Source organism: Podarcis filfolensis, assembly GCF_964270895.1.
Source record: "Podarcis filfolensis genome assembly, chromosome: 6".
NCBI lineage: Eukaryota > Metazoa > Chordata > Lepidosauria > Squamata > Lacertidae > Podarcis > Podarcis filfolensis.
Window position 1 is genome coordinate 55,997,734 of NC_139609.1, and position 25,358 is coordinate 56,023,091.

General features: G+C 42.2%; 1 protein-coding gene and 1 long non-coding RNA gene across 2 annotated transcripts in view; one reads left to right on the forward strand and one right to left on the reverse strand.

Moving 5' to 3' along the window:
- Nucleotides 1-24,702, forward strand: part of PPARD (peroxisome proliferator activated receptor delta) — a 45,306-nt gene extending 20,604 nt beyond the window's left edge. The window contains exons 3-9 of the mRNA XM_083618001.1: nucleotides 9,964-10,203; nucleotides 12,857-13,008; nucleotides 14,985-15,123; nucleotides 15,831-16,033; nucleotides 17,463-17,913; nucleotides 19,219-22,841; nucleotides 23,079-24,702. Coding sequence (XP_083474127.1) covers nucleotides 10,068-10,203; nucleotides 12,857-13,008; nucleotides 14,985-15,123; nucleotides 15,831-16,033; nucleotides 17,463-17,913; nucleotides 19,219-19,466 — 1,329 coding nt within the window. The 5' untranslated portion in view covers nucleotides 9,964-10,067 and the 3' untranslated portion in view covers nucleotides 19,467-22,841; nucleotides 23,079-24,702. The remainder of the gene's footprint in view (nucleotides 1-9,963; nucleotides 10,204-12,856; nucleotides 13,009-14,984; nucleotides 15,124-15,830; nucleotides 16,034-17,462; nucleotides 17,914-19,218; nucleotides 22,842-23,078) is intronic.
- LOC310764378 lies at nucleotides 15,016-17,160 on the reverse strand. Its single transcript, XR_014549132.1, has 3 exons — nucleotides 17,009-17,160; nucleotides 16,429-16,475; nucleotides 15,016-15,149 (listed from the first exon to the last, which is right to left on the reverse strand). It is a non-coding gene; the product is annotated as an uncharacterized lncRNA (long non-coding RNA).
- Nucleotides 24,703-25,358: the final 656 nt, after the last annotated feature.

Sequence of the window (25,358 nt, forward strand, 5' to 3'; positions counted from 1 at the left end):
CAGAATATAGGGACTGCCCTGGTAAAGAGCAGTAGGAGACAGTGCTAAAAGGCTCCTGTGTGAAGCAGAAGGATCACGAAAAGCATGTTAAGCATTTCATGTGAGAAATGAATTGCTGCAGAGGTGGCCAGCAAATCCTGAAACTGTAAACTGGGCAGATTCTAAAATACTCCTGTGCAAATGGTGATTAAAAGTGACACACTAGAAGAAACATTCCATGCTACATTTTAGCTATCTAACTTCTGTGTTATTTCCCATAAGATACATCTTGCCTGGGCATGCATAGATGTAGTGAATAAAGCATGTGACTTTGCACAAAAACTCAGAATCTGAGTTTGCTAGTGGAGGGAGTGATTAGATTGCTGACCAGAAAATCTTTGGTTTGAAAACATGATCAGCCTCAGAGGGTCACCAGTCTCTTATCACCCACTGCACTTGTAAACATTGTAGAGATTATTGTCCTCTCACCACCGCCCCCCTTTGCTAAATTTTCTTCTCATGAGGTTTATACTCAGAGACAGAAAAGGTACGTGTGTCACAATAACTTGAGCTGTGTAATACTGTGAAGTATGCAAAATGGGACCGCCATAGGCAGGCCATACTCAAACATTGCCTTGCTGAAGCCACGTCTACACTTATTTTTTTCAACTTGGAGGAAAGTTCCACTCAGAGGAAGAAAGAGATGGCTGACCGCAGGAGAGACACAGTAACCTTTTTACTGGCCTTGCTCCAGTGCTTTTAGAAACAGTTGGATGTGAACAGTTAAGCAGGTGTAACTTTTCCTGGCATGAACTTAATCAGTTCTTTAAATATGTTTGTGTGTTGCTGCTAAAGTCATAGGAGCAAGACCTCTGGGTATAGGGCGGTATACAATAATAAAATAAAATAAAATAAAATAAAAGGTGGCCGCACTCCTCAAAATTCAGCTTTCAGAATTCAGCAAAGTCAGCCTGGTGTCAATATGGAAGGGAATTGGAATCAGGGTTTCTCTCAAGGGAAAGTCTCATTGTGTTCCAGACTAGGGATTGTGCATATTATTTATATAAACATTTCTGTACTACCTCTTAGTTTTAGAAATATGGTTAATGAAAGCAAGATCACAGCAACAAGGCAAGTGACTTTTCCAATGAAAGGTAATCTAGGCATGAAATTCAAGGTGAGCGAAATGCTGACTGTTCAGTCCAACTTACAATTTACAAGGAAATGGAACAGGAGCTGGAGGAAATGAGAATAGAGACCTGAGCGGAAGCTAGTATAGCCCAAGGAAGCAGAGAAGAAGACGACGACGACGACACAGAAGTACTGTAACCTGTTGCAATCAGCCAAACTGATTACTAGGAAGTACTTGGAAGTACTGTCCAAGATTAGCAATAGGCAAAAAGCAGTGGGAAGGCTCTACATAATGAAGTTTTTTTAAAAAAAAAAAAAACAGCAGCCGAAACTTCAGACCAAAGATTGAATGCGATGGCAAGAAAGGCGGCTGCCAACACCCAAGGCTGGTTGCGTACATGAACCAAGTTTAGCATTTGTTGGCCAAGGTGCGGCTGAAAAAGCTGGAGCAGCTGCTGGTGGATGGGCTGCAGCATGAGCATCCTGAGCATAGAGGCACTGCTGGCCCTCCTGGTTGGCCTCTGCACTGAGTGCAGTCGTGATTTGCTGCCCTGAGGGGTAGGCTTGTCTCAGGCTTCCTCAAGTAGGAGTGAACCCCCTGATTACTGAGAGCAATGTGGGCAGGCTACCCAGAGTCAATATCCATGTTTGCACTGGCGGTAGGCCCAAGAGTCCCACCATCTCCATCATGGTCCATAACCTGAGGTCCCCAGCCAGCACAGCATCTGGCTGAGCCATCTTAACAACGGGCATTATGTGTATTTTATGTGTATTTTAATGAACTAAATAGAATGAAAGATCATGAATCATGGAGGCATGCAGAGTGTCTGCTTGAACCTAGCAGTAGGTTCAATACTAGAATACTAGAAAGAGACAGTAAGAGCCACAAATACTTACACATATTCTCTTTTTCTGTAGAACTTCAAGGAGGTAGTGAGTCAAAATCCAGCAATTGAACGTATGCAAAAGTTGCTTAGCTAGGCTGGTAAAGTTATTGAAGAGAGACCACATAGTGGCATGAGCAGATGACTCCCACCACCTTTCTTTTGACAGTAGAAATGCTGATTGTGGCTTCAGTTTCCAATCTGCCAAAGACACGGGTGTGTGTGTGTGTGTGTGTGTGTGAGAGAGAGAGAGAGAGAGAGAGAGAGAGAGAGAGAGAGAGAGAGACAGCAGATAAAATCTCAGACAGAATGAAGGAGGAGAATGTTCTCAACGCTAATGCTCTTAAATGAGATCTTGTTGTGGTCACGATGTTGGTGATGTGGGCACAGTCTGTTGGGAACTTGAGTGAGCCTCCCTGGAGCATTTTCACAATTGTTATCCTAATGCTGCTAGCTGACAGTAGCAGAAAGCTTCCCTTCCCCACTCATTTTATATAGTCAATTAAAAAAACACACCCTTTCATCTTGTGTCCTTGGAGCCAACCCCTGAATCGCCTTATGGGCACAATGTTCCTTTGTGTTAGTGCTGCTCTCTGCTTCCTTCACTCTGTTTTGATTACTTACTACTGCTAACAGCTGCTTTCCGAGTTGCTGTGTTAGCTTTACTTAGGATGACGGCTGGTCTTGCTTTCATCTGCTGAAATGGGTGAGGCTTTTAAGCGAGTGCTAATTCCACAGGAAACAAATCCCCCTGCCATCTTCGGAATGCAGGGTGTTGCAACAAAAACACAGTTGTATGAATATGGGATTTTCAGAGATCTGGATAAAGCATTATAGGCGCAGTAACCATGCGGAACATTTGCAGCCTGATTTGAAGCATCTTGTTTAAAGGTAACTTTCATTGATTTCAATGAGAAATATTGTTAAGTGTTAGGATTGTGTGCTTTATGACTAATGCCAGTTTAGGACAAAGTGTGAACTTTTACCATAGACCTGAGCAGTGTTGCAGATTTTGTCTGCAGTGCAGGTGAGATAACAGTCCCCAAAATTCTGAAAATTTTATTTTCAGAAAAGGATTCTGGATTGAAACCATAATACCTCTAACCTGGAAGCCGACAAGCATGAGATGAGTGAATTAGCACTCTCCTGCTTGTGATTCCCAGCAACTGATCTTCAGAGAAATCTGGAACCAGGATCCTGAAGGTAGCCATGATCATGAGCCTTAAAGTTGCACCAAATGCTCCTGGAGGTTTGACATGCACTGTTTTTCATAGGGGAAATTAATCCCTCAAAGTGGGTGGACAATATTTGTTCTACTTAAATAGCTAGCAGTCAGCAAGCTTTAATGTTGTTTTGGGCTTACTGAAAGGAATAGATTTGTATGCAGCAGAGACAGCACATTATATTCGAGTCCCGGTATATTGTAAAGAAAGTGAACAGGGGCATAATCCTTCTAAAATAAAATACCCAAGCCCCATTGGGTAAACTCTGATGGAGTTTAAAGATGAGATTGGAAATGGATTGACCGTATGTGCTTTAGTATATGCCTTTCCATGCCTAGCTTAATCTCAGCCCTGCACCAGATGCTTTTCCTGAACGTCTTGCATTCATTTTTTATGCAGGTATTAAAAACCGGATTCACTTCATTACTTTCAAACTACAGTGAATAGTTTTTCCTCTGTGTGTGCCATTTCCTACAGTGCAAGTGTGGGGAAGAGGGCCAAGGATAACACTGCATGTGAATGGGGTCTCAGTTTCCTTTTATAAGGCACTAAAGGGGAGCTCTCTTCACTTGTTTAAAAGCATGCTGTATTATTTTTCTCACTTCTTTCACATGATTTCACTGTAAATGAAAACAAATGTTGTTTGAGCAGAACCTTGGGAGGCACCTTCTTTGATCCCTAACATAGATAAATGCATAGAACTAAAGCTCTGAGCAAGAAAAGAAGTGATCCTGCATTTATTTTTGTAAATACGGGCAGAAGCAAGTGTTTGTGCTTGTATGACACATACAAACGCACCCACACTTTTCCTCAAGGATCTGAAATGCTTTTAAGATTGTTCACTGTGTCTCACACAGTCACTTTTAGAAATAGAGTTGGGAGGATTTGGGTGTCAGTTTCATTTTTCAGCACTTACATCTGTAGCTTTTTATATAGCTATATGATTGCTTTCCTACAACTTCCTTGATCTCTCATATTCTAATGTAGAACTTTCCCATTAACTGAGTGCTACTTAGCGCTGTGAGTTCTTAATGTATAAAAGTAGCAGGATGCAACCCAGCTGATATAACTGAGCTCTCCTCCACCAAAGAGATGTTCAGTTTTCTCCAGCTGTTTTAAGGAGTATGTGTGAACGAAACAAGAGTGTTCTGTACATTTATTGTTAGAAGTAGCTTTGCTATTATTATTAGCCTTGAACACAGCTTTCAAAACCTCTCTTTGGCTCAGATGCGTATCTCCAGGAAACACTGAAATAGCTGCATGGAAACAGCATCCCTAAGGCAGGCAAAAGGATTAGCATCCAAAAGGCTGCCTCTCCATCTATTGCATACTTCATTTTTGTTTCTCTCTTGCACTCTGAATCCTCATACAGCAAACCTCTGCTTTAGATTCACACAAACATCTGCCTGCAGTTCTGGAGCACAGGGGAAGGGGGAGTGGATAAGTAGAAAACTTTACTCATAGAAATCAGTGTTATGCTGCACAATCTCCCCCCCCCAAAAAAAAAACCCCCCTTATTTCTTTAACTATAAAAAGATGTTTTCTTAATTACACACACACCCCACTTTTAACTTAATTGCTCTAAGAAAGAAAGGGGCTTGAGCATTAAGTATCCCTGCTTGGCCAGGCATCAGAATTGATGCAATGCTCACAACGAACGGAGCTGCCGATTATTTGCATGAGTTGGCACACTTCTTGACTCAGGATGAATTCAGTGGAAAGCCATTCTTACAGCTATTTTTCATCATGATGGTGATGCATTTGTAAAAAAGAATAGATACAAAAGAATGAGAGTGATTTCTCATGGCAAGACTCCTCTTCAGGGTTAGTTTTCTAAAAGGGTGCAGTATGTATGGCGTCCTTCGGCAGGGCCTTAGAGATTCAACTCCCTGTGTTTTTACCCCCTCCCCCTTTGCTTCCTGGGTTAGACATTCTGGGTATGGTTAATCAAAGAAACAGGAAGATATGGGAAACTAGCCCATCTTACAGTTCTGTCTGGAAACTTTGCAATGATAGTTTGGCTGCATTGACCTGGGTATGAAATGTTATTTTACTTATGAAATGGATAGCTTGCTAGTTGGTAATGAGCTAGGATTCTGTAGAGAGCATTAAGTATATGTAAATACGTTTTCCTTCTCTTGATAAAATGGCATGTTTCAGTTGTCCACTCTGAGAAATTCAATTTCAATATCTTACTTTAGCCTTGGTTTTTTAGCTGGTAGATCTCTAGGAAGAAAATCAGATAATATCTACTAGAGGAGATGTTATTTAGTGATACAACCTTTCTACTAAGGTTTGGGCTCAGTGCCACCAAATCATTTTGCATCAGCAACCAGCCAGTAGATGTTTCTTTTTCACCTCTTTGGAAGGCAGAACACTGATGTGAATATTCTTAGAGAGAAATCATTTAACATAGCAGACAGAAGGATAATATGATCAGTTGGCTGGCTGCTAAAACTTAGATCTCAGCTAGATTGGTAAAGAAAAAGCATTTTATATGTTCAGGTAGGTAGCCATGTTGCTCTGACGCAGTCGAAATAAATAAAAAAAGTCCAGTAGCACCTGAGAGACCATGTTCTGGGTACAAGCTTTCGTGTGCATGCATCTGAAGAAGTGTGCATGCACATGAAAGCTTATACCCAGAACATACTTAGTTGGTCTCTAAGGTGCTACCGGACAACGTTTTTGTTTTATATGTGTTGTATATGCATTATATGCATTATAACACTGTGACACCAGATGGCGCTGTGGGGTCCTGTTTTTGCCAACACGATTTCTCATACAAAATTTACAACACGTTTTCCCGAAACTCTTCTTTGATGTATCTAGATCCAACCCTAGGAAGGTCAGGCTAGAAAGAAGGCACATTTCTATAATAGGGAATTTAGATTTTGTTCTCATCAGTGTACCACTGCCCAGATACAAGGGACTGATTGCTTAATGGCTGAATATTTTCCCCAGCATTATAGCATATTTTGTAAGCTTGGTACCATTCTGTTGTATCTGATAGCAGCTTCTGCTGCAGGGTTAACTGCACAACAATTATATATCAATGTTTTGAATTTAAAAGGTGCATACCTGGCTATGAAATAACTAACACCAGTGTCACTAAGTCTGATCAATATATTGGAATCTTGCACTGAGATTACAGTATAAGGCAGGTGGGCTTATAAACAGCAGTGAAGTCTTCTGCATGGTATTTGTATGCTGTCCATCAGTTTTGTTTTACTTTGCTTTGTTTTGTTTATCCTTCAGTTTTATTTCATGGTGTATATGTTGATTATTATTATTATTTAATTACAATTGACTCCCATTTGCTCAATTAGGTAGGGTGAAGGTGTGGCTTGATTGTCGTCCTGTCGCAAGACAGGAATGCACAGCAGATCTTCTTGTTATTGCTCCTTGTGCCTGGATCGGGCTCAACATCTGCTTACAGTAAGAAAGCACTCAAGTGATTTTGGCAGCAAAAAGGAGGATTGGTTACAACATGTTGAATAAAAATAAACCTAAGCTGGGTGTCTCAGCGCATGGGTGTCTCAAAACATCATCGAAAGTGGTGTGATCCCAGCTGAGCTGGAGAGGTGGTGACTCCAGCAAGTAATCAGTCATGGTAGCTACTTCTTGACAGCTCAGTATATGATTGAAATTTGATAGCTAGCCTGCGTCTTTTGTCTGATACTGTCTGTGTTTTAGTCATGAAGTGTCTAGCTGCAATTTTGTGCTGGATTTATTAACTCCTGTAAATAAATGAAGTGTGTTGGGGACCCAGTAAACAGTGTCAGTTCTAGAGACCTTTTGATGCCTCTCCTTCCACGGATTTCTTTTTTGACCTACTTCATCTGTACAAATATATAGGTGCTCAATTTAAGTGTATTGCAAACACCTTGATTTCAAACTGCTTCAGAAGCAAAGTGAAACTGCGTCTATGCATACCAGTATCTGCTTCCCTCAACTCATATAACCTGTCTTATAAAAGCAAGTGAAGATTCCACTCTTAAGTGCATACATCCATAGCCTAACTGGCAGGGATGGTGCTCTTAACCTAGATAAATTTAAGTAAATATTCAATTGTTTGAATATTAAAGCCCCTTTCCAAATTATCATTTTTGTGTGAGACAAACAAGTTTTTGCTCATTTGCTTCTTGCGATCCATGTGCCTTTCCTCAGGTGCTTCTTTGGCAGGGATGTTGTACTTTTTGAGCAAATGACTGCAGCCTGTCTGTCATGACTGTTAGTCCTGCATGTTACAGTGCCTGTGACATGAGCTCTATCAGTCCCGACCTGTGATGACTATGTTGTTCTATGATCTCTTTAGAAGTTTTATCTGTTGTTGTGTTAAGCATGCTTTTTAAGAGCTTGAGTGCTCCCCATTACTTTAGTAAAAGAGTGCTCATCTAGCCTTTTAACAACCAAAATATGATTAACACCAGAAGGCTTATCCTACCCCCTGCAATAGTTTCCTACCTTTGCACTCCATTCTTCAGAGCTGAAGGACTTAATATTTGAAGGATTATTTGCACTTATATGAGCATGCTAAGGGATTCAGCTGTAGAGGCCCATCTCTGTTGCCCATCCAGGACAGGTGTTAGGTTGATGAGTACCGGGGACAGGACCTTCTCAGCTGTAGCCCCATACCTTTGGAAGTCACTTCTCCATGGAAGATGTTTGTCCCAGTTTCTATTAACTTTTAGGAGAAAGCTTAAATCATTTTTATTTCAAGCCAGGAGGGTCCTTGTGCCCTGACTTGTTAAAAATTAAATAAAGAAACAAACAAATAAATATTAAAAACAGGTAACAGAAGTAGAGCTGTGTGCCCATGGTAAAGCTCTCAGCAAAACTTCCCAGCAAAGTTAGCTGTTCCATTCTGGTACTGGATCCATATCGGCATGAGTATTTTGCCAAAGACAAGTATGCATGTGTGGCAGGTGGGGCTGTTCTAAAAGCCCTTACACAGCAGAAATAAATCTGTGGGGTTTAAATCTGTGGTTTAAAGTGATTTGATATTGCAGACGGGGTCCTAAAGGCAGCTTTGAGTAAACAGTTGTCATGTACGCAATCCTCAGGTAACTGCTGAATTGCAGCTTCTCCATTCATTTGGAGAACAATTATTGCCTTTCACACTACAGGTATTGATTATAGGTGCTAATATTATTGTGTTATCACCAATTACTGCTGCTGTGAAGGGTCAGTTTGCATACATTTTAAGGTCTTGTACTGAATTTTTGCATTTCTTTACTGTTCAGCCTTACACTTACTTTCTTTCACACCAAATTGTATATGCATCCGATGAAGTTGGCTCTAGTCCATGAAAGCTTATGCCACAATTTTTTAAAAAAGGTATTTAAGGTGCCGCAAGACTCTTTGTGCATAGAATGAATTTCAATGGATTCTCTGCAGCATTCCCTAAGTTGTGGAATTTCCTCCCCACAGAGGTGCGTCTGGCTTCTTTGACAGCTTTCAGCAAATGCTGAACACGTACCTCTTTACCCTAGCCTGTAACACCTGAGATAGGTGTTTTCAGGGCCCACTCTGTTCCTGTGATTGTACTCTGTTTTAATTTTAAAATCTAAATTGTTGTAACCTGTCCTGGGACCTGCTAGTGAAGGGCAGAGGATGATGATGGCTACATCATTGTAGCATATTGAAAGGCTGTGTGTTTTTAAGGCTAAAATCCAAATAAATTCTATCAAAGATATTGCTCAAATACAAAAATGAAGAGACTTCTGAGTGAATTAGACATAAATACATAGGACGTTACTATGTGTTATGAGCAGTTCTGATAGTCTTTTATTGTTTTTCATATAATGCAGCTTGCTGGGGCAGCAATCTGAAGATGACTCTTGGGGAGGGGAGAACTTGAGGGGGAGGACATTCGGCAGAAAAATAGACTAAGAGGAAAGGGTTAAGCCCTCCCACCCTCTGCTGGTCTTGTGCTTCAAATTGCAGCCTCAGCAACTGCATTGAATAGCAAATCCCTCAGCATATAGAGAAATAGTAGCATCTCTTTGAGGGGCAGATTACGCAGTGTGGTTTATGTACATACAAGTAGTCTATTCCTGAGCAAACCCTCACATGGACAAACATAATGTATGAGGTGGATACTCAAGGATGTGATTGTCAGCAGTTCCCATGATTGTAGTGCCTGGAAATAGTGCCAGTGTGATTATGGGAAAAGTTGCTGGCCATAGTTGTTCTTTCCTGTATCGTATCTTGTTTGTCCATGCAATCCATTCCTAAGGAAGGTCAGGAAATGGAATATATACACAGCAGATACAATGTAAATTGGTCTTAAGAGGGAAGGTGACCAGGATATGGAAACATTCTGTAAAATGCTGAACACACTCTGGAGATTGTGAGCACCTTGTATTTATGCGGAGGGGTAATTTTTTGCAGAGTTCTGTGCTTATTGACAGTTCAGAGGTTAAAGTGATTGTCCCATGACCGATGGGAAGGCACTTGTATTTTTCGTAGCTTCCTATTCCTTTCCTTATACAACCTTGAGTGGCCCGTTCTCCTCTGTCCTTGAGTTTGAGGACAGCTGTCCTTGCCATCACACCCCAAGCCTGTGAAAATCGGCACATTGTCATTGGAATACATTTGCCTAGTTTGCATTGAGTGCAGAGCTTGTGGTCCTAGCACAGATTACCAATCCCTATATACACAGTGGTCCATTGGCCTTCTAAGACTCCATAGCACAATGTTTCCCTGTCAAATGCTCTTTAACATTTTCCTTCTCTTCCTTGAAGGCTAGCAGGAACAGCCTGATAGGGGCCCTTTTCCAGACAGACGTGGATGATGCCAGAGCTATGACAGGGACTGCAGTCTGGGCACTGAAGGGTGGTGATCAGTTATGCAACAGCCAAAGGAGGAAGTACCTGAGGTCAGGGAAGAGGAGGAGGAAGAGGAAGAGGCACTGACGGCAGTAGGTGGAACCTCAGACCCAAATGAAGGACCAGATAATTCAGCACCTTCTATCAGCTACACAGGTAGGTTGGAGAAGCAGGCTAATGCATCCAACACATTTTTAAAGCAGCAGTAGGTGGCTTTTACAGTGAGCTTTCTCCTCAGTAGGCAAATTTGTCACAATATGACAAATTCATTCTTTTATGCTGATTCCCCACCCCAAGCTAGTTGTCTCGTTACCTCTTTTCCTTTCCACAACACTCTTTATCTCTTGTCTCTGATTATGGTTTTTTGTTTTTGTTCTCCTTTTCTCCCTCTGTTTAGACGTTCACCCCTTCTTGATCACTCCTCCCTGCAGATGTCCTGCAGGCTCAGTTCTGAGCCTTTTCTCTCTTGCAATACTCTCCCTGTGTGTTCGTGCTTGTACTTTCAGTTTGAACTGCCACCTTTACGTGACTCCTGAATTTATTTATTCTTTCCATCCCTCTTTTCACTTTCTGTCAAGTCCCATGTTTGAACATCTTGCTGACCTTTCCTTCTGTGCATCTGCTGATGTCTCTGACTGGCCATGGTGAAAATGGGATTTCTAGTGTTTTCATTCAGCCTCTCATTCTTCCCACGCTCCCTTTCACTGTCACACGCTCACACACTACATCCACGGGGTGATATTCAGCTCCTTCTAATGCTCTTCTTATAGCCAGGCTATAGTCATTCTGCTGATGCTTCCTCTTATTGATGCTCTTGGTCAAGTACTTGGCTGATGTTGTAAAAACTATCCACGGTTTTGACAGATATCTATCAGGCATAGATAGGACTTGGATTTGGCCCACAGGTCACCAGCTGGTCATTTCTGGTTTGGACTTCTGCTTGTCGGCTTCCCTTTGCTTTCTCATATGCAAGACAATTGGGAGCACCCCCACTAAGATAATATTTTTGCCTCTCTTGCCATGATTATGCCTCCTCTCATCTTAATGCCCCAACCCTGCTTTCCTATCACTCCTCATGCAAGGAATTCTCACATTTCAGGTTAATGTTTTTATCTGTGACCCTCATTCATCTTACTCTCTTCTGCTTATTGCTCCCTCTCTGCTGAAGCTCCTCTGTAAACTACACTTCCTTTGCACCTAATCCAAGCCTCACCTTCATGTTACTCCTCAGGCATGAAATAACTGATGCCACCCACATCCTGTCTATCAAAGACAGCACCAGTTGCTCTGAACTCCCCTAGCACAGGGAACCGTGCAAGTAGTCATGCAACAGGACACAGATGGTTTAATCAGCCTGGGCAGGAATTCATTACTGTATGTTCTGTTGTCTCTCCTCTCTGTTGCTGTTGAGCAAGGGAGTTTGCATAGCAGAACTTTACAATGTTCACTGAAAGTGAGCAAAGCAGGAGGAAACAGGATTAATAAATTTTGTGAAAACTGTAGAATATGGTGAGTGCAAACAAATAATTTTCTGTTCAAGGGGGAGTTCAGAGAATACTGGCTCAGCTACCTGCGTACAGCACTAGTTGGCTGGTGCCTGTTACATCACAAACCGACCTACCTCCCATCCCTGGTTTACTTTCTCAGCTCTTAAACTGATTGCCTCTAATAAAAAATAGATGATGAATGAACATTTTAAATTACTAAATGGACATGTGTTGCTTTCAAAAGAATACATTTTAAAAGATGATCTGAAATATTGGGGAGGGGTAAATCTGTTAACTAAATCAGGATTCAGATTACCAATGTGTGAATCTGTCATTTATGATTTAAAGGGGAAAGGCAGCTGGGCTCATCCTATGGGGGAAATCCACTGTAATTACTCTCCTTAACTTATGTTTGGACATGATCTTAAGAGAAACAGTGCTGAAGCTAGTATGGTACTATATTAATACTTGCTGGTCTCACATAAAGAGGCATGTGTGAACATATCCAGAATAAGAGAAGTTATTTGAATTAGCCTTTCAACAGATGCGGAAAAGAATGTTGAAGTAATAATGAGTGTGAGGGAAGGCAAGTTAACTTAACTTATTGGGCTAAGGTTTCAAGTGTGTTTCTGCCACAAACTTTGGGTAAATCCACCCTCAGTTTTGTGGACTTGAATGGTGGGAAAGTTTTCCTCTGAATATTTTATGTTGGTCACTTTCAAGTGTTACACCATAGCTTTTGCCAGTGACCTGTAGAGATACCTGAGTTGCCTTCTTTTGATCTTTTTGTGAACTAATTCATTGAAAAACAAGGCTGTCAAAGACTCAGCGATTCTACTGAATAAAAAATGATTTCGCCTGACCAGGGTATGAAAAGGAAATAGGAAGGCACCCAGAACATGCCCTAACTGAGAAGAGAGATCCTCTTGCTAGCAGTCGCAATAAACTCCATTCTGAACAGCAGTTCTGTGGTCTCATGTGTTGAAGACTGTTGGTTTCAAACACTTAAACCTTCTGTGCTTTGGGGAGGGGAGGTGGGTTCTGATGCCATAGCACTGCTGGATTCTAATGCATTGCTAGATTCTGTGAACTGGAAGGATGAAATAACCAATGAAGAAAATGACAAGCATGTTACGCACAGTGGTAAGTTTGCATCAAATACAGGCTGAAGCTGGACTTTCTCTGAAACCCAGTGCTTTACAAATGCAAACTGGTTGGTTGCATCTGGGGAAAATATGGGTAAGGAAGTTGTGTTGTAGAGATGCTATGTGTCTGGTGCAGAACGGCAATGCAATGACTTCTTATTTTTGTTTCCCTGCTAGATCTTTCCCAGAGTTCTTCACCTTCTCTGTCAGACCAACTCCAAATGGGCTGTGATGAGGCAACCTCAGGAAGTCTGAATGTAGAGTGCAGGGTCTGTGGTGATAAGGCATCGGGGTTCCACTATGGAGTGCATGCATGTGAGGGTTGCAAGGTATGGACAATATGCAATGTACAAACTCTATGCAGAAGGGGTGGCTAACTTGTGACCCTCCAGATATTACTGAACTACAACTCCCATCATCCCAGGTCATTGGCCATGATGACCAAGGTTCCTGGGAGTTGTTGTCTAACAACACCTGGAAGGTATTAGATTTTGTGGCTTTAGCACCCTCCTTCAAGACTCTTACCACCGTGTTTGAAGTCATACATTTATAGTGTCCATAGGAGTCTCTTCACCAACCAAACCAGGCAGTGACTGATCAGGAAAATTCAAATGACTATAAAGTTTTAATAAGCTACCACTACAATGCACAAAAGAATAAGCAACAAATACAAAGATACCAGTTCTTATATTTAATGTTCTCTTCCCCTGTTGGTAAACTTTTGCCCTGTTTCTTGCTCCTTTTCTAACAAGAATGGATTTCCTCATTTCCCAAGACAGGACATCAAACCAGTTCCTTTTTCTTTCTTTAACCTAGAAATGTGTTGGTCTGTGCTGCTAAAAACCCCTGACCTAAGCACATTGATTAGAAAAGTCTGTGTTCATCATCTTTTGGTCTGACCCAAGTGTATTCAGTTCTAATTACGTGCCAAATTTCACTTCTGCTTTTCTTTTTGAGTTCTAACTGCATTTAACTATGCATTTATTTTAGCCCCTTTATTCCTCAAAGCATGATTTATTAGCCATTTATTGTATGACTTATACACATGTTATAGTAGATCTACAAGGGCCACGTTTTAGCTACTCCTGTAATTCACAAGGTTATAGGAGGCTTCAGTGAGTAAATTATGGAAGGAAACAGAATCTTTTCTTCAGAGGTTAAAGATCCAAGTATCTCTAACCCACAACTGGAACAATGGTATAAGACCAACCTTTATTCTGATAGCACAGAACAAAAGCACTATTCTGCAAACAGTATTAACAAGGTGCTGCATTCTGAGGACATGAAGTAACAATATCCCTTGAAATGGACTGGTAGTAATATTCCTAAGCTCCACAGACTAACGTGGACACCCTTCTGGAATTTGTCCCTAATATGCACAGGAGTTTTGCCTGGGACATTTTCCTGCTTTACGTCTTCTCTGCCCTTCTTCCCTGTCACTATTCTCCATCAACTCTGGTCTCCTTGAGAACATAGACATTACTTTTAGACGTAATCTTTGGCTGATATACTTCACGGGACACCTGTGAACGTATTCTGCTCCTGATCATTTGGCTGGCTGTTGGAATCGCAGAATGCCAAAGGAGATGAGTTATTCAATGTCTAAGTGATGCCAAAATTATCCAAAGGGGGCGGGGGAGGGGAAGCTAAAGCGAGAGAGACAAGGATGTTGAAAAGCTGGATTTGTTTATTCATATCCCCCTGCTGGATCTTTGCGAGACTACAAGTCTGTTTTTTGCTGTTTTTTACACGGGACAATTGTGTTTAGGCTCTCTTCCTCCTTGTACCATTCTTTTCTCCATGTGTATGTTAAAAAAAAATTTTTTTTTTGAGAATATTTCAGTTGAACAAAATAAAGTAAAAATAAAACGTGAATAAAGAAATAAAAATAAAAGGTATATTATATCACTATATATGCAGACAACTACAATTCCATATATGCAAGTCTAGTATGTAGGTATATGAATGTTATTATTATACAGATAGATTTATGGTTATTTATAACCTACCGTATTTTTTAATAAACGAGTTCCAAATATTGTTATGCTTGTCCATACAAAGCCTACATCTGTAAGCAATCGGTTCATAAGCTGGGAGTTTTGTCCTACCTTCAGTCCGTCTCCATGTGTATGTTAACATGTAGTGTGGTCCATTGTTCTGAAGTCTCTTTGCTTGTTGCTGAAAACGATACTCTGTCCTGAGACTCAAGTTGACAGCAATCCTGGGACATTTTATAAGGAGCTGCTGTGTTATCACAATGACCCAACTCCCTGTTTCTTTTCTCCCTCTGCCTGCTCTCCAACAGGGCTTCTTTCGTCGAACAATCCGTATGAAACTGGAGTACGAGAGGTGTGAGCGGAGCTGTAAAATTCAGAAGAAGAACCGAAACAAGTGCCAGTACTGCCGCTTTCAGAAATGCCTCTCCCTGGGCATGTCGCACAACGGTGAGACTCCTCTCCTCTCCTTAGCTCTAGATGCAGGAAGAAAAACATACCTAGATATGGAATTTTGTGTTTTCTGTAGGCAACATGTTTAGTATTGTGGGTGGGGGTGTTTGGGGGCGGGGAGTGTCTAACTATGCTGCTCTGGCAGTCATCATTAGCCAGGTAATGGGTTGGAATCATTGCACAACCTGCATATCTTTCCTTCTGGAAATGACTGTTATGGACACAGCCTAAGAAAGGCATGTCAATGTCTATTGCTTCCAGTCTATTTTTCCTTGTTTTGTCTTTAGAACAGTGGTTCCCAATTAGCTAAGTACTGCGGACCCCCTGTTTTTTAAAAGCCAAGCCATAGACCTACTTTTGAAAACGTTGATATCTCTGTGGTAGTTTTTATATGTGAATGGTGCCACCATGCCCTCCAACATGTCCCAGCAGAAAACTGGGTTGCGCATCTTCTGGGATGCGCTCTTGCATTAGTCACGTGACCTGTGCAAGAGCACAGTGCCCCAAAACACCACCTTGTGCTTCCTGATGGAAAAAGACGGATATAAATGTAATAATTAACACTCTTATTTTTTGTTTCCCTCCCCGTCCACCTATAATTGTGTAATATGAAATGTCTTCAATAAATAAAAAGTTGGAAAGACATGGGGATGCTATTTCGGCCCAAGACTCCTAACAGTATCTTCTTTGTTACGTTTCTTCAGCCATTCGTTTCGGCCGCATGCCTGAAGCTGAAAAAAGGAAGTTAGTGGCAGGACTGACAGCAAGTGAGATCACCTGTCAGAACCAGCAGGTAGCTGACCTGAAAGTATTTTCCAAGCACATCTACAACGCCTACCTGAAAAATTTCAACATGACCAAAAAGAAGGCACGAGGCATCCTGACTGGGAAAGCCAGCAGCACTCCAGTGAGTACCTCAGTCCCAGAGGGATGAAAGTGGAGCAGAACTTGCTAGGCAAGCTCTTGGCATCTGCAGTCCAAGAGATTCAATGCTGTGCCCAAAGCAGACTCTCTGACATCAAAGAACTTTAATCAACTATTTGGTCTTGCTCATAAAGAGAAGCTTGGTGTTTTGTTGATATTGAGGCTGCTGGTGTGATCAGTGTGACCTGAGTTACATCACCAGGATAACCAGAAGTTTTCTGTACTCAAATTATTCTACAGAGTTTTATCTGAAGAAGTGTGCATGCACACGAAAGCTCATATCAATAACTAACTTAGTTGGTCTCTAAGGTGCTACTGGAAGGATTTTTTTAATTTTTTGTTTTGTTTTGACTACGGCAGACCAACACGGCTACCTACCTGTACAGAGTTTTAGTTAGTGCAAACGGTGGTGACTGAGTTCAATCCTAAATGCACAAAAGAAAAGAAAAAATTATAATCCATTGATTCCACTGAGGGAATGTTTCCCATGAAAACACATTCCCCTTCCTTTTTAAGGCTCTATCCCATGTGGCTTCCCAAAAGAAATATAGAAGTTTATTTATACATATAGCTCACTGGGGACTATAAAATCGAGCTATATAGACATCAGCATTACCATGCAGGAAAAGGTGGGAGAAAATTTTAGGGTGAAAAGTTGAAAAAGTAGGCATCCCTATAGCATTATTAAATAGTGGTAATACATATTCATTTGTACTATTGAAAAATGCTTCTTTATCATTGTACACAGGTGTCATAATAACTATAGATAGGTAAGATGAGCTTTCATTTTATATCCTGCTCCATCCTAGAAGGTAATTATCCTTGAAAATAATAGCAGAACCCAAGTTTTTTTACTCTAAATTGGAACCGGTGTCTGAAATATCCAGAAGTGCTTATTCTGTATTTCACTTCAAACTTCACTGAATTCAGTAAATTGAAGTTTTGTATAGTGCCTCACCATCCTGATTATAAACAAGTCCTCAGTGCAATCTTTCTTCTGTATCAGCAATAATTTTATTTTAAAGAAGTTGTTTGCCATTCTCCTCCTCCTCCTCTTCCTTCTTCCTTCTTCTTCCTCTCTTCCTTCTATGAATTCAGCACAGTGTTGTTTGCTAGGGACCTTTGTAGAGGAGGCTATTTTCTACACAGACTCAGATATTCTCTGTCTGCCATCGTAGGAAGCTAGAGGCATTATCAGAGTTGAAGAACACATTCCAGTCAAGCAATAACACTTGGTGGGGGGGGGGAGCAGGGCCAGTGAGGGGGTGGCTGGCAGAGCTCTGAGGTCCAGATGGAGAGATCTGGAGGGCCACATGTCACCCTCAGGCCTGGGCTTCCCCACCACTGCACTTCAGCCTGTGGCTTGATTCCTCACTGCAGAATCCTGACTCTTATGTGTTTGTTCTTTGTAGCCTTTTGTGATTCATGACATGGATACCCTGTGGCAAGCGGAAAAGGGTCTCGTGTGGAAACAGCTAGTGAATGGGATACCACCATCCAAGGAGATTGGCGTCCACGTTTTTTACCGCTGCCAGTGCACATCCGTGGAAACTGTGCGGGAGCTCACAGAATTTGCCAAGAGCATCCCTAGCTTCATTAGCTTGTACCTTAATGACCAAGTGACTCTGCTGAAATACGGGGTGCACGAGGCCATCTTTGCAATGCTGGCCTCCATTATGAACAAGGATGGACTCCTGGTGGCCAATGGGAATGGCTTTGTGACGCGTGAGTTCCTGCGCAGCTTGCGCAAGCCCTTCAGTGACATCATGGAGCCCAAATTTGAGTTTGCTGTGAAGTTCAATGCCCTGGAGCTGGATGACAGTGACCTGTCTCTGTTTGTAGCTGCCATCATCCTGTGTGGAGGTGAGAAGGGGGAGTTCTTTGCTAGCAATGGTATATGCTTTCTAAAAGCTTGCTGATGAAGACTGGGCCATTATCCTGCTAAGTTAAGGGCAATTAATATTAGTTTGAAGGTGCGATTGTGATGCTGGCAGTTCAGACAGGATGAAAAAGCTAGAAAGGATTAAATCATCTTCTCCACAGTCCTGTGCAAGCTTACCTGAGAGTAACCCCTACTGAACACAGTTGGACTAACTTCTAAGTGAATATGGATAGGATTGCATCCACATCCAATTTACCACTTACCACAACATCCTTGTTACTTTCTTCTCATTCAGGATACCACCCACTTCTTCATTTTTAATCTTTAAAAATCCTTATTGTTATTTCTTTGCTGACTCTTTCTCTCCTCTTTTACCTCCCATGACTGTTTGGTCCTCAGTATCTCTCTTAACTCTGTTGAGATCTTTGGCCATTTTGACCTTGTCTTTGGTACCACATCTCACACACCCCAGTTCAGCTTCTATAACTGATTTAACAGAAAGTTGTAGTGAAGAAGAAAATGAACCTTGCTGTGGAGATATCCTGTTCATTCCTTAAAGTAAAAAAAAAGGTAAATGTTTGCTGTAGTGCAGCATTGCTCAGTAAAGTGTGGTTTAAAATAAACAAATCTTTAAATAGTGAGTGAGAGGTCAAGGCAGCCTTGGCACTACTCTGTTTGTCTTCTTGTTTATAGAAGCACATTTGCATGTATGTGCTCATTCTGTGCATTTCTGTGTGTGTATGAAATCTTTTTTAGAACAGTTGGAAAACTCCAGAGATTGTGGGGAGGGTGGAATAGAATGTGTTACCATCCTCAGTGATGTCATGCAGCACTAGTCACACATAGCCTTACACACAACTGTTTTCATAACCTTTTTGAGGGGAAGAGTTGGGTATTTCCCATTCAGACGAAGTGTGCCAAAAATCTGCAGAAGTTACAATATTGGAGCCTGCAGGAAGACGGAAAAAAGACATAGTTTGTACTTGGGGAACTGACATCAAAACACCCACCTTTTGCTCAAAACGTCTCATCTGAATTCATCCTGGTTTCCCCAACCTATATAATACACATCATCAAGCGGTTAAGATCACTTCAGGCAGCAGACATGTTTGCATTTGTTCAGGAGAGAGGGTGCTACATGTTTGAATGCTCTTTCATGAAGAAAACTCCCTACAGATGTCAAAATGCCACGCTGAGGAGCAGGCTAGTCTGAGCTTCTCTTGGTGTTCAGACAGGTAAAGGATTGGAAACTAATTTTGTGCGCTCTCTCTCTCTCCCTTTTGTAGACCGTCCCGGCCTGATGAACGTTAAACAGGTAGAGGAGATTCAAGACAATATCCTCCAGGCCCTCGAGTTCCACTTGCAGGCCAACCACCCAGACACTCAATACCTCTTCCCTAAGCTGCTGCAGAAAATGGCTGACTTGCGACAGTTGGTGACTGAGCATGCGCAGCTGGTGCAGAAGATCAAAAAGACAGAGACAGAGACTTCTCTGCACCCACTCTTGCAGGAAATCTACAAGGACATGTACTGAGGAGCCTATATTTAAGAGATAGGTTAAAGCCATGGAATCCAGCAAAATGCTTTGTACATTAGCAAAGAAATCCCCTGTGTCTTCCATTCCTTCTACTGTAATTGCTTTTTTCTTTATGATTGCTGCATTCTGTACATAGAGGGGAGGGGGTGTTGTACAGCAAAAGACTTGGCATCTATCACATGGTGGTAGATCAGGGCTTCCGTTAACATACACTAAGTGAAACTTAAAGGCACATCATAAGCTAAATACCTGTTGCTACAGTTCAGCTGTTACACTGTTCCAGAGCAGCTGATGTGTTTACACACAACCTTGCAAACGTGTTTGAACTGTGGGTTGGATTCTGCGGTTGGACAACGCGGATTTTGTCCATCCAGTTAAAGCAAGCAGGAACAGCACTTGCAACATATATCCGTTGTATATTATTTTTATATTGCACTCTGAATTCTAGCTTGGCCCTCAGCTGTAAATTCTAGGGTGTTACAAGGAAAGGGCGTGTGTGTGTTCATGCGTGTGTGTGTCTGTGTATACATTTCCCAAAGAAACCTCCAAGTGTTTGATGAAGGGTACGGACACTCCTTGTGGAGATACTTTGAGGGGGAAAAGGCCTTTGCTTATCTCCTTGGTGCACAAAAACAGAAATGCCTTCTCCGTGAAAGGCCATACCTCCTGTCCTCTGCATCTCTCTCTCTCTCTCTCTCTCTCTCCCCCCCCCCCTCTCCTTTGGGTTGTTTTATAGTGTAGCTTGTTGAAGCCCTTTATGGGCCTCTGTGGCACTTGCAAGCTTACAGCAGAGAGGCGGGTTTCTTTTTCTGTTCCTTGCCCTGTGCTTCAGTGCTTGCCAAATGAAGTTGAGCCTGATGTCGTGGAAGTTTTGCTCTCAGATAGTACCTGCCAAAAGTCTATTTGCTTCCTTCCGAGGTAGATCCTGCACTTGAATAAGCACTTGGGTGTCTCCTTATCTGGGCTAGATATAATGTGGATTTTGCTTTTCAAAGGGCAGCCCATGGACCACTGTGAGGTCATGACAATACAAGGATGTTAGTGAAGACAGTGATGATTGCTTTTGTTTTGCTGCACTTCCTCACCTCCTGCATCCTGGTATTCTCCAGACTGCCCAAGAGGGGCACCATCTGGGGGTACCGAGTGCCCCCCAATTTCCAAGGAGGGGCCAAGCCCCCTCAATATTCTGTGGCCTGCTGGAGACCCTGTCAGGCCTTCCTGCTGCTGCGACAGGCCCCATAGGGCCTTCACGTGGCTACAGCGGGCCCCGCTGGCCCTACCTGCGGCCTCCTCCCACCACACGTGATGTTACACACGTGTTGCCCCTCCTAAAATACGTTATGGCAGAATCCAGTGCCTGTGCTGCCCAAAATATCTGAGGAAGACACTTTATATGTGAATTGCAGTGCCAGAGGCACATACGGCACTTTCTGCTGGTTCTGCCCATTGTTTCTTACACCTTCGTAATAAAAAAGTGATAGATAGCAAAAACCACAGCATTTCAATGTCACTCCCTCAACATTTCCTCATCAGATTACCAATTTTTACTGTATTTTTAAAGGCCTTATATCAGATTCTGGCTCCTTTTGATTTCCTTGAGTTGGTCCTCCTTCAGCCCTTAAGGATCTCACCAGACACCTTTTGCAGTTGTCAGCTCACTTTGAACACTGGTCTTCTTTGCTGGTCAGTTGCAGGAGGATCTCTAGTGGCAGCAGGGAGGTCATTGTTACATGCCTGTGTGAGACCATTCTGCCTAGACATGGTTGATGCATTGTGTGAGTTGTCAAGTTTCTTCCACCTGTGACTTCCAGTATACTGTTCCCAGATTAGCATGATGTTTGGGTATGGCCTGCTAGCCTTGGCACTGAGGTACTGTGTTGTTGCTATGTGGCCTTAGGCAAGTTTACTTATTTCTGCACATTTCAAATAGACAGTATGCTTTCAGAAAGGGAGAGAACTTTCTGTCCAAACAATCTTGACATAACAAACAGAATGTAATAATTTACAACTTTGTGGTGACGGATGTGTAGGTGGCACCAAAGTTTGTTTGAAACTGCTAGTTGTCCAACCATTTCAGCTCAAATAATGCAATTTCCTTCTTTCTTTCCCTCCAAACAGAAATTTTAGCATTTTGTCTTCATTTTCTAGATTTAGGTGCAGAGAGCTCTAAAGGCCATTCACTAGAAGATAGGGATATTTTAAAAGTCTGCTGCTATAAAGTTTACCTAATATATCTGTGGAGCATAGCTCAGCAGAACACATGCTTTGAAGGCAGAAGGTCTCAGATTCAATCCCAGGCATCTCCAGTTAAAAGGTCAGGGGGTAGGTGATGGGAATCACCTCTGCCCGATACCCTGGAGAGCTGCTGCAAGCCAGAGCAGACTATGTTGGGCATGATGAGCAGATAGGTTGATCTTTCTGTGCTTTGTGTGCGACATCTTGCGTGATATATTTTTAATTTGGATTTCCCTGACAGTCTATGGAGAAGGGAAATAATATTTACAATAGTTCTTCTCTCTGATGCTGTAGTTCCTGACGAGTTCCTGTCCTCCAACACTCCATCTTCGGGAACTTGATGATGTGCAGTTTTTAGTGCCTATGTAACCTGAAAAAGTAAGCCACATACCTGTGAGATTTTTCTCCACTCCAGCCACAGTAAATGAGACGAGAAGAGAACCTTTTCCATTGGGAATTGTGGAGTGGATTTGCTGAACAAGAGAGCCTAATCTGTGTGAATTACCAACTCCATTGCTTCATGCTGAGATTACTGGTTTTATGTGTGCTTGCTTTCAGCAATGCTGAAATAGATGTCTTTGGGCTGGGACAGAACTTTGAGAACTTATTTTTGTCCCAACTGTGGCTTTTGGGGAGGCACCGTAGCTCAGGGGTAGGGCAAATACTTTACCTACAAAAGGCTCTTGGTTCAATCCCCAGCTGTCAGGCAATGTACGAAGGACTGAACAAGATGGCTCTAACTAGGTATAAGACAGCTTCCTGTGTTTCTGTTTTAAAGCCACAAAGCTCAGCTGTTCTGAACTACTAGTAGAAATCTTTTATTGCAATAACTCATGATTTATCATTTTGCACCCTTCAGAGAGTAGATGCCTTTAACCCATGATATATCATTTTGTACCCCTTACTGGAAAGATGCCCTTAACCTATGTGCATTCCTTATTAAGTAAGCAAAAATGTAAAATCAACACCATGGACATTTTACTCGGCCACTCGTTTGCCTAGAGTTTGATTATAACCTAGCTAATTTGCCACCAGCTCTTTTTCAGACAGTACCAGAGTCTAGGCCCTTTTTGCCCTTGGAATGCAATCCATATACAGTGGTACCTCTGGTTACGAACTTACTGCATTTTTTGCTCTGTAAGACTCACTTTTTCCCTCCTAAAAAGTAAGGGGAAATGTGTGTGCGTCTTATGGAGCGAATGCAGGCTGCGCAGCTATCCCAGAAGCCAGAACAGCAAGAGGGATCACTGCTTTCGCTGCGCAGCGATCCCTCTTGTTGTTCTGGCTTCTGAGATTCAGAAACTCCAAAAACTAGGTGCGTCTTATGGTCTGGTGCGTCTTATAGAGCGAAAAATACGGCGATTTGTTCCGGAGTTCCGTTCTTAGCCCAAAACCGTTCTTAACCTGAGGCGTGCTTCCACTAATGGGGCCTCCTACTGCTGCCGTGCCACTGGCACGCGACTTCCGCTCGCATTTCAGGGTGAAGTTCGCTACTTTCGGGTTAGCGGAGCTCGTTACCTGAAGTGTTCGTAAGGAGGATGGTACGTAACCCGAGGTTCCACTGTAGAAGGCTAGAAAATAAGTTCAGTTTCTTAAGTGGTAAGTTCAGATGAGTATAGAATTGTAGTCCAAGTGCTCATGTGTTGTCTCTAAGCTCCTCTTCTACATCTGCCAGACAACATTAAGGGTTGTATCTAGCACTGTACGAGCAGAGTTCCACTCGGACAACAGCGCTTGAGTTTCTTTTTCTCTCCCTGCGTGTCCGCCAAATCTGCTCCAGGGGGTCTCCCAACCCTCCAGAGGAGGGTGGAGGCAGGGGCTTTAGGGTGCAGAAGTTCAGTTACACTGATGGAGCTACAGCTTTGAATTCTGCACTTCATCCTTTGAATACAAAATTACCTTTTGGTGATGTTGGTCACATGATAGCAAAGGCAAGACCTATTTAAGTAGCACCTAGAACATCAACATGGAAAACGGGACCTACTTCCAAGACCCTGTGCAAACAGGAAAGGTCATCCATCTTTGCCACAAAGCAAAATGGCGGTGGTAGCATTGCCGCAATCCATCTCTCTTGCCTGTTGAAAACCACTGCCCTACAATGTTACCATGCCTGACTCATCTTCCCTTAGGCTGATTAGTGCGTAAAATTCTCAGACACATAAGATCCTGCAAGCACTCATCTGAGCCATTTCAGATCCTCTCTGTCTCAGATAAAGCAAACACTTACTGTGCTTTGAAACCCTTTCTTTTTGGCACAGTCTGTGTGGTTCCTGGGATCATAGTTGTCTGGAAACAAGAACTGCCTCCCCCCTTGCCACTTCCAATATCAGGGACCCTCAGTGCTTTAGCAACAAATCCCATTCCATAACTGCTTCCACCACCCGCAGAGTCCTTAATAGTAATGGGATCCTTTGTGGTTTTCAACCTTAGGATTGTTCACTACCTAGACATGATGGCTAATACACAGAATTGGTTTGAATCTTGTTATTTTCCTTACGAGTGTAGGGAAGTAAGTTGCTTAATCCTTGCGATCTTCTTCCAGGGTTGCACTGATGGACTGGCTGGTACTTGATTTTGCTGTGCCTCTTTATTTCCAGGTTGAAATAACTGGTGTGTTTCATCTCTACCTCACAGGAATGCTGTGAGGCTGGTGGAATGTGTCTTAGTAAAGCAATTTGGAGCCTTCATGTAGCAGGAACCAGAGATCACTGACAAGGAGTTTGTGATTTTTAATTTCACCTGCCCTAAACCTTCATCTTTACCCACCACCCTTGAAAGCCCCTTCACCTGCTATCTTGCTATCCCTCAGGACTTGCTGGGCATGTATTTCCAGCACTTGAGGACTGCACACTCTTTCTTTCTTTCTTTTCTGGGATGTTGTAGCAATCCTGAAACTGAAATGTATATTTTTGCTAGAAGTTCAACCTCCAGGTGTTTTTAATAATATAAATAGTGACTGACAATTTTAAATTGGAAATAAATATTTAAGAAACTTTTACACTATAGCACTTCTTTAGCCCATTGCAGGGGCCTCTGACATTTGAAACATCAAACATTAAAAACCTCTCTAAACAAGTAGACTAAGGAATAAGCCTATATTTCATCCAACTCTTCCAAAATTCAGAGAGACTGTGGGGTTGTTATTGTTTTTACAAACCCCCATTCAGAATACTAGCATTTAAGTTACACTAAATAATTCCTCAGAAGGGATGATCAAAACAATCTGAAATGAGAAATTGTTTCTAGGTACAAGTGTTGTATTAGGCCCTACTTTTAGGCTTTTTCTTCCAATTTAGTGATAATGGAGAGAAGTCTGCTAGCTAATTAGAACGGAATGCCTGGTAAAAAAGAGAGTCATCCAGAAACAGGTTGGGAGGGGGGGTGAGCGGGAAGAGAAATTGTTTCTAGGAATGTGTACAATATTGCTTTCATGGAAGCTCTCCACAAGCTCTGGAAGAAACACATGATGAAACATGCTCCATGATGAAACAGAGACTGGGGAACAGCAATGCAGGATGCCATGCTCCTCTTTGTACATGTAATAGGAGCGCATTGCTCTAATGGTAGCAATGGATTTGTCTGTGTGGATGGGGACAGTGGTACCATCAGGGTGAGACTTGGGGGCAGACGTCCAGGGCCCCATGTAGCGGAATA